Below are 12,934 nucleotides of genomic sequence, written 5' to 3' on the forward strand. Positions count from 1 at the left end.
GATAGCAGCCACTTGTAATAGAAATAAACAACACCTAGGCCGCATCGTCAGTAATGCGGTGTGGTATTACCAAGTGCGCGGAATATAAAATTGTAGAGATCGGCCATGATGCAAGTTTAATTAACTCTGAATTGTAAACCTAATATTGGCTAAGGTATTTGTACACATTTTTGGAAAACAAAACAAACAAAACAAATTTGCCTCAATTTAACCTCTGCTGATTAGCTTGACCTGCATGACTGACAATCTACACTAGTGGTGTCCAAACTTTTTTTGTTTGAGGCCCATATACAGAAAATCAAAAGGATGCAACGGCCACGTAATGTTATGAAGAGAAATTGAGTTTAGTCTTGAAAAATTTGTGTTTTTGCATATCTATAAAAATAATTAATTACAATTAATTTGTAATTGTGGCACCTATTTTTTCGACTCCCTCTCGTCTTACTTTGACCATCTCCAAAATATTTTTTTTTCCCCAACTGTGTCAAATGACATTTTTAGTACATGTCGCGGGCCACTGAAAAACGGGTGGAGGGTCGCAAATGGCTCCCGGGCTGTATTGTGGACACCACTGATCTACAGAGACATCCATCCATCCATTTTCTTGACCGCTTATTCCTCACAAGGGTCGCGGGGGCTGCTGGCGCCTATCTCAGCTGGCTCTGGGCAGTAGGCAGGGGACACCCTGGACTGGTTGCCAACCAATCGCAGGGCACACAGAGACAAACAACCATCCACACTCACAAGCACACCTAGGGACAATTCGGAGCGCCCAATTAACCTGCCATGCATGTCTTTGGAATGTGGGAGGAGACCGGAGTACCCGGAGAAGACCCACGCGGGCACGGGGAGAACATGCAAACTCCACCCAGGAAGGTCCGAGCCTGGACTCGAACCGGAGATCTACAGAGACATGAAAGAATTTTTTTTTTTCGCAATCACATTTGTATTCCTTTAGTGATAATGCGACATTAAGTGAATAATGACTTTGGCAAATCTGATTTTAGGTTAACAAAATGACAAAAGTGTCAATTAAAATCACATAACATAACAGAATAGTTGATATAATCCACCTGCCTCTATCCTGCACCGTACAAAAGGTCACATTTAACATCCAGAATTATTTAGAAAAAGCAAATAGGCAATTAATAAGTATGTTTTGTCATCAATTATACACAAACTGTCGAATATTCATGAGGGTAAAATCTCATCCAATTAATGTTATGAATTATTGAAACTCATGCATATGCATTTGCGCTTTTTGTTGCTGACCAGGTGCTGAACTCTTTCAATTGACAGGCTCCTCCTCCTTATTTTGCGACTTTCAAGAGCAAGACCTTATTAAAGCACAGAGCGTGAACAGCTGGCCCTGATGAGCACGTGCAGCAAACATCCACGCAAGGCTCGTCATGCAAGGCTGAAAATGCAATGTAGTTAAGAAAATGTGGCGCTGTAGTTTATTGTTATGTTTGCTCATAACATAAAACTCATATGCTGTTTGGGTCACGTTTCTCTGTGAAGAATATGTTCCAGTCTGCTTAGCATGCGTCTACTTCTCTTCAGACCTCAATATACAATTTGAATGGCGTGCATAATATTCAACAGAACATTGTTCCATTTGAGAATGATGCACCCTCTTAAAGAACAAGTATGCAATTTTCAAAAATAGGTGAGGCTACATTTGAACCTTACGAGCAGTTTTAACAACTGCAAACTCCCTCTTTAACTTGAATACAGGACTGTCTATGACATTGTTTTTCAGATCAAAGGGTACATTCATAGTGGACACCATTCAGACATGTCAAAGAAGCTGAAACATACTCAACGTAACACACCGCTTACGCTCAGGATAATTTCAAAATAAAGTTTGGTTACATTGATGGCAATGCAAATCGCCTTGGGAGACATTGACTTTGATGGCTAGCTTGACTTCCCTTTTAGACGTTCGTAGTTTTGTTTGACATTAAGTTGCAACCAACATCAACACAATTCTATCCCAAACTCATATTCTATTGCTAATTTAGGATGCTAAGAAACCGCTAATTACGCCGCCATTGTATGATACGGCAGAAGTCTCTGACATAAGTATAGCTACTGGCTAGCATTCAGCTAGCTGTTAGCATTACCTACGGGTGCTTAGCTGGTCGCTGTAAATGAATTTGACAGCTGGTAAGTGGTAACTGGCTTACTTGAATTCTTTTTCAATATTTTGGACCAAGGCTACTTTGTAATTCACTCTCCATGTTTAAATGAAGGGAATGTGCCAAACACTAAATGGAAGTTTGAGTTTATTTATTTTCTAAAAACACTGTCAATATGGTGGACATGCCTTGCTGAAAGAATCAATTTGACTACAAAAACACTACAGTATATATTGCTGCAACTTCAAAGTAGTTCAGTTTAAAGAGTAATGACTGAATGAATCTTAAATGTTAATTGATTTAAAAAAAAAAAAAAAAAAAAAAACAAGACCTGAAACTACCTTTAAATATTTTTCTTTTTATGATGGCATCAGTTCAACTCTGTAATACATTATAAAAAATAAAAAATAAAAAAAATACACGGAACAAATCAGAGGCCAATGAAAGTTGCGGGATAAATTGTGCTCAACCTTTAAGGTTCCACTGTAATTGCACTCTTTGTATAAAAGCCTCCAACATATTGATTGATATAAGGTGGTCCCTACTGCAACAGCTAGCGTGTTATCTGTTTCTACTTTCATTAGAGCAACATCAGGGCATGTCATCTGCTGGTGAAAAGGTAGTGAGTGAGGCATGAAGATGAGATAGAAGAAGAGATAGACTGAAAGAGAGACTAAATGAGAAGATAAGAGGAACGGTGAGGGAGAAAGCCGCGGCGCGAGATGGACATACGAGACAAGAAGATAGATGGAAAGAGAGAGAGTGATTGCTCGAGCGGGCGCCAGAGATAACCAATCAGCTCTGTTGTTGAACCCGGCCTGTGTCGCTCACCTCCACGCACACACAGGCACTCGCAATGGCGCTAACACAATCGTGAAGTAAACAAGTGGCTGTTTGAGGGGAGCGGACAGTCGCAGTTGCCATGCCGTCATGAAGGCGTTACCATGGTAATGGAGCTTTATCAGAACAAGGGTCAGCTCCTGTTTACAGCAGCTGTGTGTGGCACTCCATGGGCAGGGGTACAGTGGAACCTCGGCTCACAGTCAGTTTGGGAACAATATTTTTGGACAAATATTGCTTCAAATCATAAAGCGATGTGGCGAATGCTTAGGTCGTAAAAACATATTTGTAAATGTCTTATTTTAATTCAACACAAATGATTATTCAGTCTTCTTTCACGGACTACAGAAATCAGTGAGCAATTACTGTTGAGGTTAAAATCAGTTGATATGGACAATTTTAAATTAAAAAAATGGATCAAAACGATTACTTGATTATTAAGAGAGCTGTCGATTACTTTGATAATCGATCACTTGTTGATTAATCAATTAATTTTGACAGCTCTAAAATAGAATGCATCCATTCCAGCCACAGAACCAAGCGGTGCCTTGAGATACGAGTGGTCTTTTTTTTGTTATTTTGTTTTTTTAATTTTTTATTTTTTTTTTTGCTTTGACTTGCAAGCAAAACATTGTGATGCGAACACTTTAAGGTGGCAGTGAACTTGACTCACTTCAAAATTAAATATACAAAAATTAAATGTCTAACAAATACAACTTAGCACGTCCGCTTCCCAGTTCTGAGGTCTCCGGTTCGAGTCCTGGCTCGGACCTTCCTGGGTGGAGTTTGCATGTTCTCCCCGTGCCCGCGTGGGTCTTCTCCGGGTACTCCGGTCTCCTCCCACATTCCAAAGACATGCATGGCAGGTTAATTGGGCGCTCTGAATTGTCCCTAGGTGTGCGTGTGAGTGTGGATGGTTGTTCGTCTCTGTGTGCCCTGCGATTGGTTGGCAACCAGTCCAGGGTGTCCCCCGCCTACTGCCCAGAGCCAGCTGAGATAGGCGCCAGCAGCCCCCGCGACCCTTGTGAGGAATAAGCGGTCAAGAAAATGGATGGGATGGATGGACAAATACAACTTTGCCTTCTGTTAGCTTAATGCTAACACAATGCAATACACCATTGACATGCTAACAAATAGCACTAATAGTGGCGGGTCGACCACATTTTAAGTGATGGATATTTGAACACAGTGCATTAACGCATCAACATACAATATAAAAACACTCACTGTCATATATTCTTTATCCACTGCGACAAACAATATTTTACTGCAGTTTACTGAATCACTTACAGGAGAATTTGTGAAACTCTTCTTTGTTTGTGTCTGCATGCCTCTATTATAGTGGCCAACTCACACACACCAGAATGGTGTTATGACGATTCACAAACAAGTGTTTTGAGTTACAAGTGTGGTCGCATTTCAAAATCAACTTGTATCTCAAGGCAATGTGTATGAAGAAAAAAAGAACTATTTAGTGCCACCCTCTAGTTATTTTAATGATTCTCAGAACTAGTTCCTGAACCGAGGTTCCACTGTAGCAAACGAGGGCTGTTAAACAGGGACAGGCGCACGACTCACATTTGGTGACGACACCCTCCAGCCTGATGATGTTCGGGTGGTCAAACTGTCCCATGATGGAGGCCTCTGACAGGAAGTCCCGCCTCTGTTTGTCCGAGTAGCCCGCCTTCAGACTCTTGATTGCCACGTAGATCTCGCGTTTTCCTTGCACACGTAAACGCCCGCTGCACACTTCACCAAACTCTCCTAGAAACACATATGCATAAAATATTGATCTTGTTTGAAGGTTCGCAAATAGTGTAACAACGATGCTAATTTCTGCTAGCCCATCAATGGCGTTCACATCGTACGTTAGCATCAGCTAGCTGAGTTTTGTTAGACGAAATTACATGATTTTCTGATGTTGGGAAAAATATGTTTTGTGCCTGGAACATAACCACCCTGTTAAACAGTGTGTTCACTCTATTTTATAATAAACCCGAGACAGCATGAAACACATGAATATGTCTTCAAGATGCGCGCGTACCAGCTCCAATAACTCTCTCGATGCGAATATTGGTCGCATCGATCTCTTTGGCGAAGTCCCTGACAGCCTGGTTGGGGTCTTCATAGGTGTGAGGATGGATGTAGGTCCGACTGCCGGGAAGCTTGACTGTGCACATGCAAATGAGGAAGAAGAGAACAGAGCGAGCAAACATCAATTGCACTTCCGCATCTCATAAATGTTACAGGAAGATTAGCATATTGGCTTTATGGGGTTTCATAAAAATTGCCTGTTTGCCATCCTTGCAATAAGATTGTCCGTGGTGAAATGTGAGTACGCTGATCAGATGGCGTTAAAATCCAAACGTAATTAGACACATACAGTAACTACTTTGTTAGCTGTGGTGATAAACACATCATTTTAACAAGAACCCATAAGGAGCCTCATCCTACGAGAAAACATTTGCGCAAAAACTGTTTATGCCAACATAAATGTCACCAACATCGTTCTTTACTGTTTCAGTTGAAAATTCATGAGATGCTTACATGAACAGGATCGGAGGTTTTGGGCTCTCTACAAGGCAAGATACATTTTATAGTTTTGTACATTTTAACACAAATGTACTGTACCTTCTCTCTGTGTCCTAATAAGAGATTGTCAGTAACACTTTGGCTTTAAAATTAACTCATTCATTCCCAGCCATTTTAACTGAATTTTGCAAGGCCCACAGAATATTGTGTTCTATTGTTTTTAAAACATGGAAGCTACCAAAAGAAAGATTAGAGCATCTTCTTTCATCACGAAAAAAAAGTATATTTCCATCTGTTTCCGTTTTGCAGCAATTAGCATTAGAATATAGCTAAGTTTCATCATTATTCCCAAATCTGTTTAAAACAGTGGGGAAAAGAGCCTTTTTCAACATGGCCCTGGTTGATCTCTTATACTCTGCTGCCACCTGCTGGCCGTTTTTATAGTAACTACCATTGCTTCAAGCATTCTCTTCAGTTTAGAGGCATCAAAGTCTTCTGTATGCTCTAGCATAGAAAAACATAACAAAACGTATAAATACGCCTTTGGCAATATTTAAAAATAGAATGTTTTTATGCATTTTTAGGAGCAAATGAGTTAATAGCAAGCAGGTCAGTAGTGCTATCTGTGACCACCAATATTACATTTCATCCAAGTACATTTTAAGGGGGGCTCAGTGCTCAGATTCGATGTGGGGGTGCTTGAGCCCCCCCATAAAAAAATTAATAAATAAAAAAATGGTGTAGAAAAGCCCATGTACATGAGGAAAGATTCTAAATTTTGAGCCTTTTTTTTTTTAAATTAAATACACTAATAGCATTCATTCTGATTCGCAATATCAGGGCAAAACATGTTTTTAATACAAAAAAAAAAAGGGCATGCATCTGTGTTTATGGATGCGTTCGTGTTTGTACGTGTGAAGTCTATTAACATGATGTTATTACCTCGGCCATGCTGGAATTGCATCTTCTCTTCATCAGGGTCCTGCTTGGCTTTGATATATCCACAGTGCCTGCAAAACAAATACCCAGCTGGGTGAGCATCCTGCTGTACCAACACGTGCGCGTGCACACGCTCACATGCACACTTTCTCCAACAAAAGAAAACGCATGATGGAGAAAGTACATTCAAATGGGTAACCTATATTTAAAATGAATTGAAAACATTATAGTATTGATTATGCGGCGATTACTTTTTCAAATAACCGATCCATGTTTTGTGTATATTTAAATACTGTAAATATATTTAAAAAGTAGATTGCCGGTTTCGGTTCCACACCCACCATTGCTCTTGTTCAGTATTGTGTATGTGCGAGTCACAGATGTTCCTATCGAGAGACACACATTCACTGCATTAACGCTCTGCAGCCCCTCTGGCCATGACCGCCTCCAGATTTACTGCAGGTCACACTCCCACCCTGACACACACACACATCCTGGCCCCTATTCCGACCCCCCAGCCGTCGGTGCACACACCCGCGGTGTGTCTCTGCGCAACCAGCAAAATATTGATCAATTGATCAAGCAGCCTGTTGTCCAGCTGTGAGGAAGTGTTTAACTGATTGCGTTACGCCGACCTTGCAGGGGGATGATGCCGACGGGTGTGTTCGTGTGTGTATTTTTTTTTTCCCACTATGTTGAGCATTATCCAGAAACAGATTTAACGGCCCCCATCATCCATAAACATGTGAGACTTGCGGCTCTTTTCGATTCAGCACAAATATTTCAGGCCCAAACCCGTAAAATAAAAAAGCAATTCCACTTAATGATGAACTAAAAATGATTTAAGCACAACATGGCCTCTTCTGTCTGATGGTTGGGAGAATTGAATTATAATTTGCTCATCTATACATGAGTGCAGGTCAACATATGCGGCCGAACGCGACTCAACTGGACAAGTGCCAACAAATTGCAGTCGGCTGAACACCTGGTGATTGGCTCTCGTACATAAACCAACTTGCTGCCATGTAAAAACAACAACTCCTCTTATGGGGAGACGTTTTGAGGCTCCATGTTTATTGTATTATCTTATTGTCTTATTTTCACTGAATGACACACAACATGGCACACTTGTCAAGGCAGAAGTGGCTTGCCCTGGTCGCTGTTGCATTCTACATCTTATATTGCATTCTTTAACTGCACTGGTATAGGCTGGATCTTGTTGGGTACCTGGAAACGTGTCATGTGATAGTAAATGGCATTTTTGATTGGCCAATACATATGCAACATCATTTATCCATGATTCAAATTTTGATTCACAAGCGAAACTACCACCGATGCGCACACTTCACGATAGTTTAATCTAGGTTTGTCAGGCAATTACATTTTTTTAATCGGAATTAATCGCATTACTTCATTAGTTAACTCACAATTACCGTATTTTCCACACTATATGACATATTTTTAAAACTTTTTTTCCATATATAAGGCGCTACAGTAGAGGCTGATGTTACATTATGCATCCATTAGATGGTGCGGTGCTAAAGGGAATGTCAACAAAACAGTCAGATAGGTCAGTCAAACTTTATTAATAGATTACAAACCTGGTTTCTGACAACTCAATTCACTCCCAAAATGAATAAATAACTGTTTTATTATTTTCTCTGAGGTAAAGTATTAGGATTAGCTAGCGATCCAAGATGGCGGGATCTTCCGCGCATGCGCGTCACCGATCGTGCAGGGTCACCGATAGCGTCTTGACAGCGAGACCTGTTGCGGCTCAATATTGATCCATATATAAGGCGCACTGGATTATAAGGCGCATGGTCAGCTTTTGAAAAAAATTGAAGGCTTTTAGGTGCTCCTTATAGTGCGGAAAATACGGTAATCACAAATTTGACATCTTTTCTAAAAGTTTTCATACTCAACATAAAAGTGAAAAAAAATGTTAAACTAATAGAAATATGACTGCATCTTTTAGTCACTGATACAGTAATTTCATAATTCATAACACTGAGTTAAAATTAAAAAAGATGTACAGTACTGTAAAAAACGAGTGTGATATTGATTTGTGTTAAGGTCATTTTCTGCCACTAGATGGCATAAATGCATTTGTTAGATGGTGACAGCTGATTGCATTTTGCAGTTCATATTAATATCTATTTAATCTTTAACATGAAGTAACTAACTTGTGAAATTCTGCATACTTTTTAAATTTGTAAAATACAACTTGACCCCAGTCTCCACAAACATATGCATTATTATTACATTTATTACTGATAAATCTTGACGTGGATGTATCTGCTGCATTATGACTGGAATTCCCCCATTACAGGTTTTCCAAATAAGAGACTGTCATTAACCACGTGTTAAAAATAAATAAATAAATAAATAAATAAATAAATAGTGGCGTTTAACTCACTAATTTTGACACCCCTAGTTTAATCACATTGAGTTGTGGGCCTAAAATGGAGCCTAGATAAAAGTCACGGCTTTCCCTCACTTGTCAATACCATTCTGAAAGTTATGTTGAGGTTAAAGAGGAAGGAGAACTGTTTGTATATTTGATGGTAAATCACATAAAACTCAAAATGCAAATGAGATAAGTTGTCATTAAGTATGCAATCTTTTATAACAGGCTTCTGCAATCCTGATCAAAGAGGGCCGGAGCCCTGCAGGTTTTAGATGTTTCACCCGATTCTAAACATCAGGATCGTTATCAGGATTCTGTGGAGCTTGCTGATGAGCTGATTATATGAATCAGGTGCGCTGGCCCTGGATGACCAGGATTGGGGAAGCCTGCTTTATAAGGAAAGACGCAGAAAGTTGCCCATTATGTCGTGCTCACAATTAGTGTGCATGGAAACCTCAGCATTAATAATGCAAATCAATTGTGTTAGACACGCATTTCACAAATTACAGTTGTCAAAAGTACACTGGTCACTAGGGCTGGGTTCAAAATATCGATATATCAATATCGTATCGATAGGCCTTTTCATATCCCAATATTGATACATAAAACCATCGATACATTGACCCCCCCCCCCCAAAAAAAAAGCCTGCTGGGATAGGCTCCAGCACTCATGCGACCTTTGTGAGGAAAAGCGGTTAAGAAAATGGATGGATGTGACAACAATGTGAATGTCGTGAGTGTCAGGTTTGTTTTTTTTGGCACTTTATATACACAGCCTTTACTGTGGTTGTAATTGATTTCAATTATTTGTTTTTATAAGGCCATGTTAAATGAAACAGATTATTAGTGTAACTAAAATGGATTCAATTCTTAATGTAAATATTCATATTTTTACTAATTAGAGTAAGGAGTCAACTATTTGCAGCATTGGTAATTTTGACTGTCTAAAATAGCTACTGCGTGAATTCCTCAACTGAATTGTTGTGAATCGTGATTGATCGAATCGGAATCGGAATCGAATCGGGCCCTTGTGAATTGAATTGAATCGATTCTTGAAATCTGAATCGATACCCAGCCCTACTGGTCACAGGATTCACTTTTGTTTGTGCTCGTTCTATAACTGTACAAGATAGTGCCAACTTCCTTATAGGAAAGTAGTAATTGGTGTCAAGGAAGTATGTTGAAGTGATATGTCACCTGAGAAATTAACATCTTTTTATATTGAGGAGGAACTAAGTTCAACCAAATGTGCACGTACAGGTACACTTCAGGCACTTTTTTTTAATTTTTTTTTTCAAAATCCAGCTTGTGTGAACTGCATATTGTTCATTGTAATCAACTATTTTTTAGATTGTATGTAAACGAATACGAATGAATTAGTTTCTGTGCAAAATAGTTCTAAAATGCTCTTGTTGAACAGGCTCCATATTGAGAGATGCAGAATTGTGGAGGAGGCGGGTGCTGGTGCTGCTCATTAACTCTCAGCCAGTTGGTGTTTAATCCGTGTTTTGGTTTTTCACAGCTGACTGCACGTATGCACGGTTGGGGAATACACACACAATATAAGCCAGTCGAGACTTGTATTTGGGGGCGGTCGTGTCACCTGGTTATCAGCTGGGCACGAGCCAGTCGATCACCGTGAGATCATTACCCCCTTGACACACACACACGCAAACGTATCCCTTTGGGGCATGCGTTTGGAACATATGGGGAACGGGGGACACCGAGTCACACTCCCGTGATTATCCCATGGGCGCCGCCTCCTCCCACATGGACATACATGTTTTGTGAAACCAAAAGCACGCCTGTGTTGCTCCATATTTAATAAGCGCGCGTGTGTGCGCGGTGCATGGTTACAGATGTGAATGAGTGTGTCTGATGGGAAATGAACACATTTCCATAGTAATTACGCAGAGACTCATTTCTCCTCTCCAGTTAAAAGTGTCATGAATCATTAGCGCTACACTCGGAAACATGGCGTGAAAGCTGACACGGCTTCGCCTTTTGTTTCCTCGTCTCGTGTGTTTTGGGCGAGACAAACTGGTAGCAGCCTGACTTAAAAAGCCGAACACTACCAACGATTCAAGTCAATTTTTCAAAGTTGCACATTTTGTTAATAGACCTTGTTGGGGTTTTGGTGTCTTCACCACGTTTCACGACATATGACATGATTTATTGATGTCAATGAGCATAATGAGGAGCAGGTCCAAAAGTTCCATTCATCATCCAAAAATATAAATGTTCATTCTGACATTCTGGCATATCATGCTGACTAAAGAAGCTCATTTCTGCATATTCTTATGCAGAAGATGTTGCTGTAACAGTAATAACAGAATTGTACAGGAAAACGATGCCCACTTTAAAGGTGTAGGACAATGCGTCAAATTCAAGACCTGGGCAGATCCGAAAAGCAAATCACGTGTGTCAACTTCCATGATCCTTGCAAAATTCTGTATCAACATTTCAAATTGGTATAACAATGGCATTTTGCAAGAATTTTTTTTTTTTTTTTTTTTTTTTTACCCTTTTTACAGTGACTTGAACAATATTTATAACTATAATAATTATTCTCATTTACTTCTGGTTTCCAATTTAGTAATCCATCATTTGTTGTGTACACTGCATATGTAATATGATGAGACAACTAAACATTTATTTGTTGTCACTGTCATAACGGGCGTCTGAGGGAAGCTGTGACTCTAAAGTGGTCGGCGACAAAAATGAGTTTGATACGCCTGCCGTTGGGTGAAGCCGCAGTTTATCAAGCTTACGGCTTCTTTTTTTTTCTTCTAAAAGGACCAACAAAAATAAATTTCATCAACTAACAGAATGAAATTAAGAAAAGGAAACAAAAACACTTGAGGAAAAAAAAAAACAACAACTAATCTTTTTACCCAAAAATTGTCTATCCAGTCAACCTAACAAAATAAATACAAGATTTTTACACTTTTTAAATGCTTAATTCATATATTCACTAATTACATTAAGTTTAAACACTCTTTTAAAAGATGAAATTGAACCACACATTTTTAGATCAAGATTAATGTTAGTCCTTCCTTGTTTTGTGTTTTCTGAGAACACCAGTTCCCGCCTGATCACAAGTCTCTCCATTTCCAGCTTTTGAATACTTTGACAAATAAATTATATTTATGTATACTGTACGTACAAATAAATACATTATTTGCACAGCTATCTAACCCACATAATTCCAGAGTACTCAAATGAATAAATAATCCTCACAACATTTCTATAAATCATTTGTGAATTATGTTTGAGGCCAGAAAATTCGGATTGTTCTTAAACTGTTGCTCAAGAAGCGGCGGCGTTCGCTAGCAACTAGGCTAAAAACACTCCCCCTAGTTACGAGGCATACTGTCTAATAATTGCTTATTTTCATACACTTCTATTACAATTCTGACTTTTGTGCTGCTTGGAAATAAAACGAGAGACCTCAAGGAAGCTATTTGTGGAGAAATCTGAAAATGGACAAATTAACAGTTTAATATCGTCCATATCTGTAGCTTGATCCTGCCAACATGCGGACCCTTTTACCGGAGCAGGTCACATATTTAACTTATTCAATGATTTTTGTTGTCTACATGTGGTTTCCAATAATACTCCAAGAACGTATTTCTATTTCAACTGAATGTACAATTTTATTTTAGTGCCTTTATGATGTAATGTCTTAGTTAAGTGGCCAATTATCCATTTCCACGGCAGACTATTTGATACATTGAAGCTGAAACTGTGTAGATGTTGTAAAAACAAAACTTGTTTTTTTTATGTCCCAAACAAGCTCCTGATAAGAGCTAATGAGACAAGAATTCACTTATTTAAATAACAGAATGTATCTTCAGTTTTCCGTGCTAAAGGTCGTGCTAAAGGAAGCATCTGTTTTTTTTTTGTTTGTTTTTTGTTTGTTGTTGTTTTTTACTTCTTATTTTTGGAAGTAGAGATGGACTGAAAATAGGTTTCGATTTTGCACATTTACATTTATGAATATAAAACTGAGCAAGATAAATTAACAGATTAATCAAATAATATTCCTTTTCAAACCAACTGTCATAGTCGA

General features: G+C 39.0%; 1 protein-coding gene across 2 annotated transcripts in view; it reads right to left on the reverse strand.

Annotated features, from left to right (window-relative positions):
• Positions 1–12,934, reverse strand: part of LOC144020576 (ephrin type-A receptor 3-like) — a 141,455-nt gene that overhangs the window by 19,713 nt on the left and 108,808 nt on the right. For both annotated transcript variants that reach the window (XM_077524206.1, XM_077524197.1), the window contains exons 11-13: positions 6,456–6,523; positions 5,026–5,151; positions 4,560–4,745 (exon numbers count right to left, since the gene is read on the reverse strand). In XM_077524206.1, the coding sequence (XP_077380332.1) occupies positions 4,560–4,745; positions 5,026–5,151; positions 6,456–6,523 (380 nt within the window). The remainder of the gene's footprint in view (positions 1–4,559; positions 4,746–5,025; positions 5,152–6,455; positions 6,524–12,934) is intronic.

Source organism: Festucalex cinctus, chromosome 1 (assembly GCF_051991245.1).
Source record: "Festucalex cinctus isolate MCC-2025b chromosome 1, RoL_Fcin_1.0, whole genome shotgun sequence".
Lineage (NCBI taxonomy): Eukaryota > Metazoa > Chordata > Actinopteri > Syngnathiformes > Syngnathidae > Festucalex > Festucalex cinctus.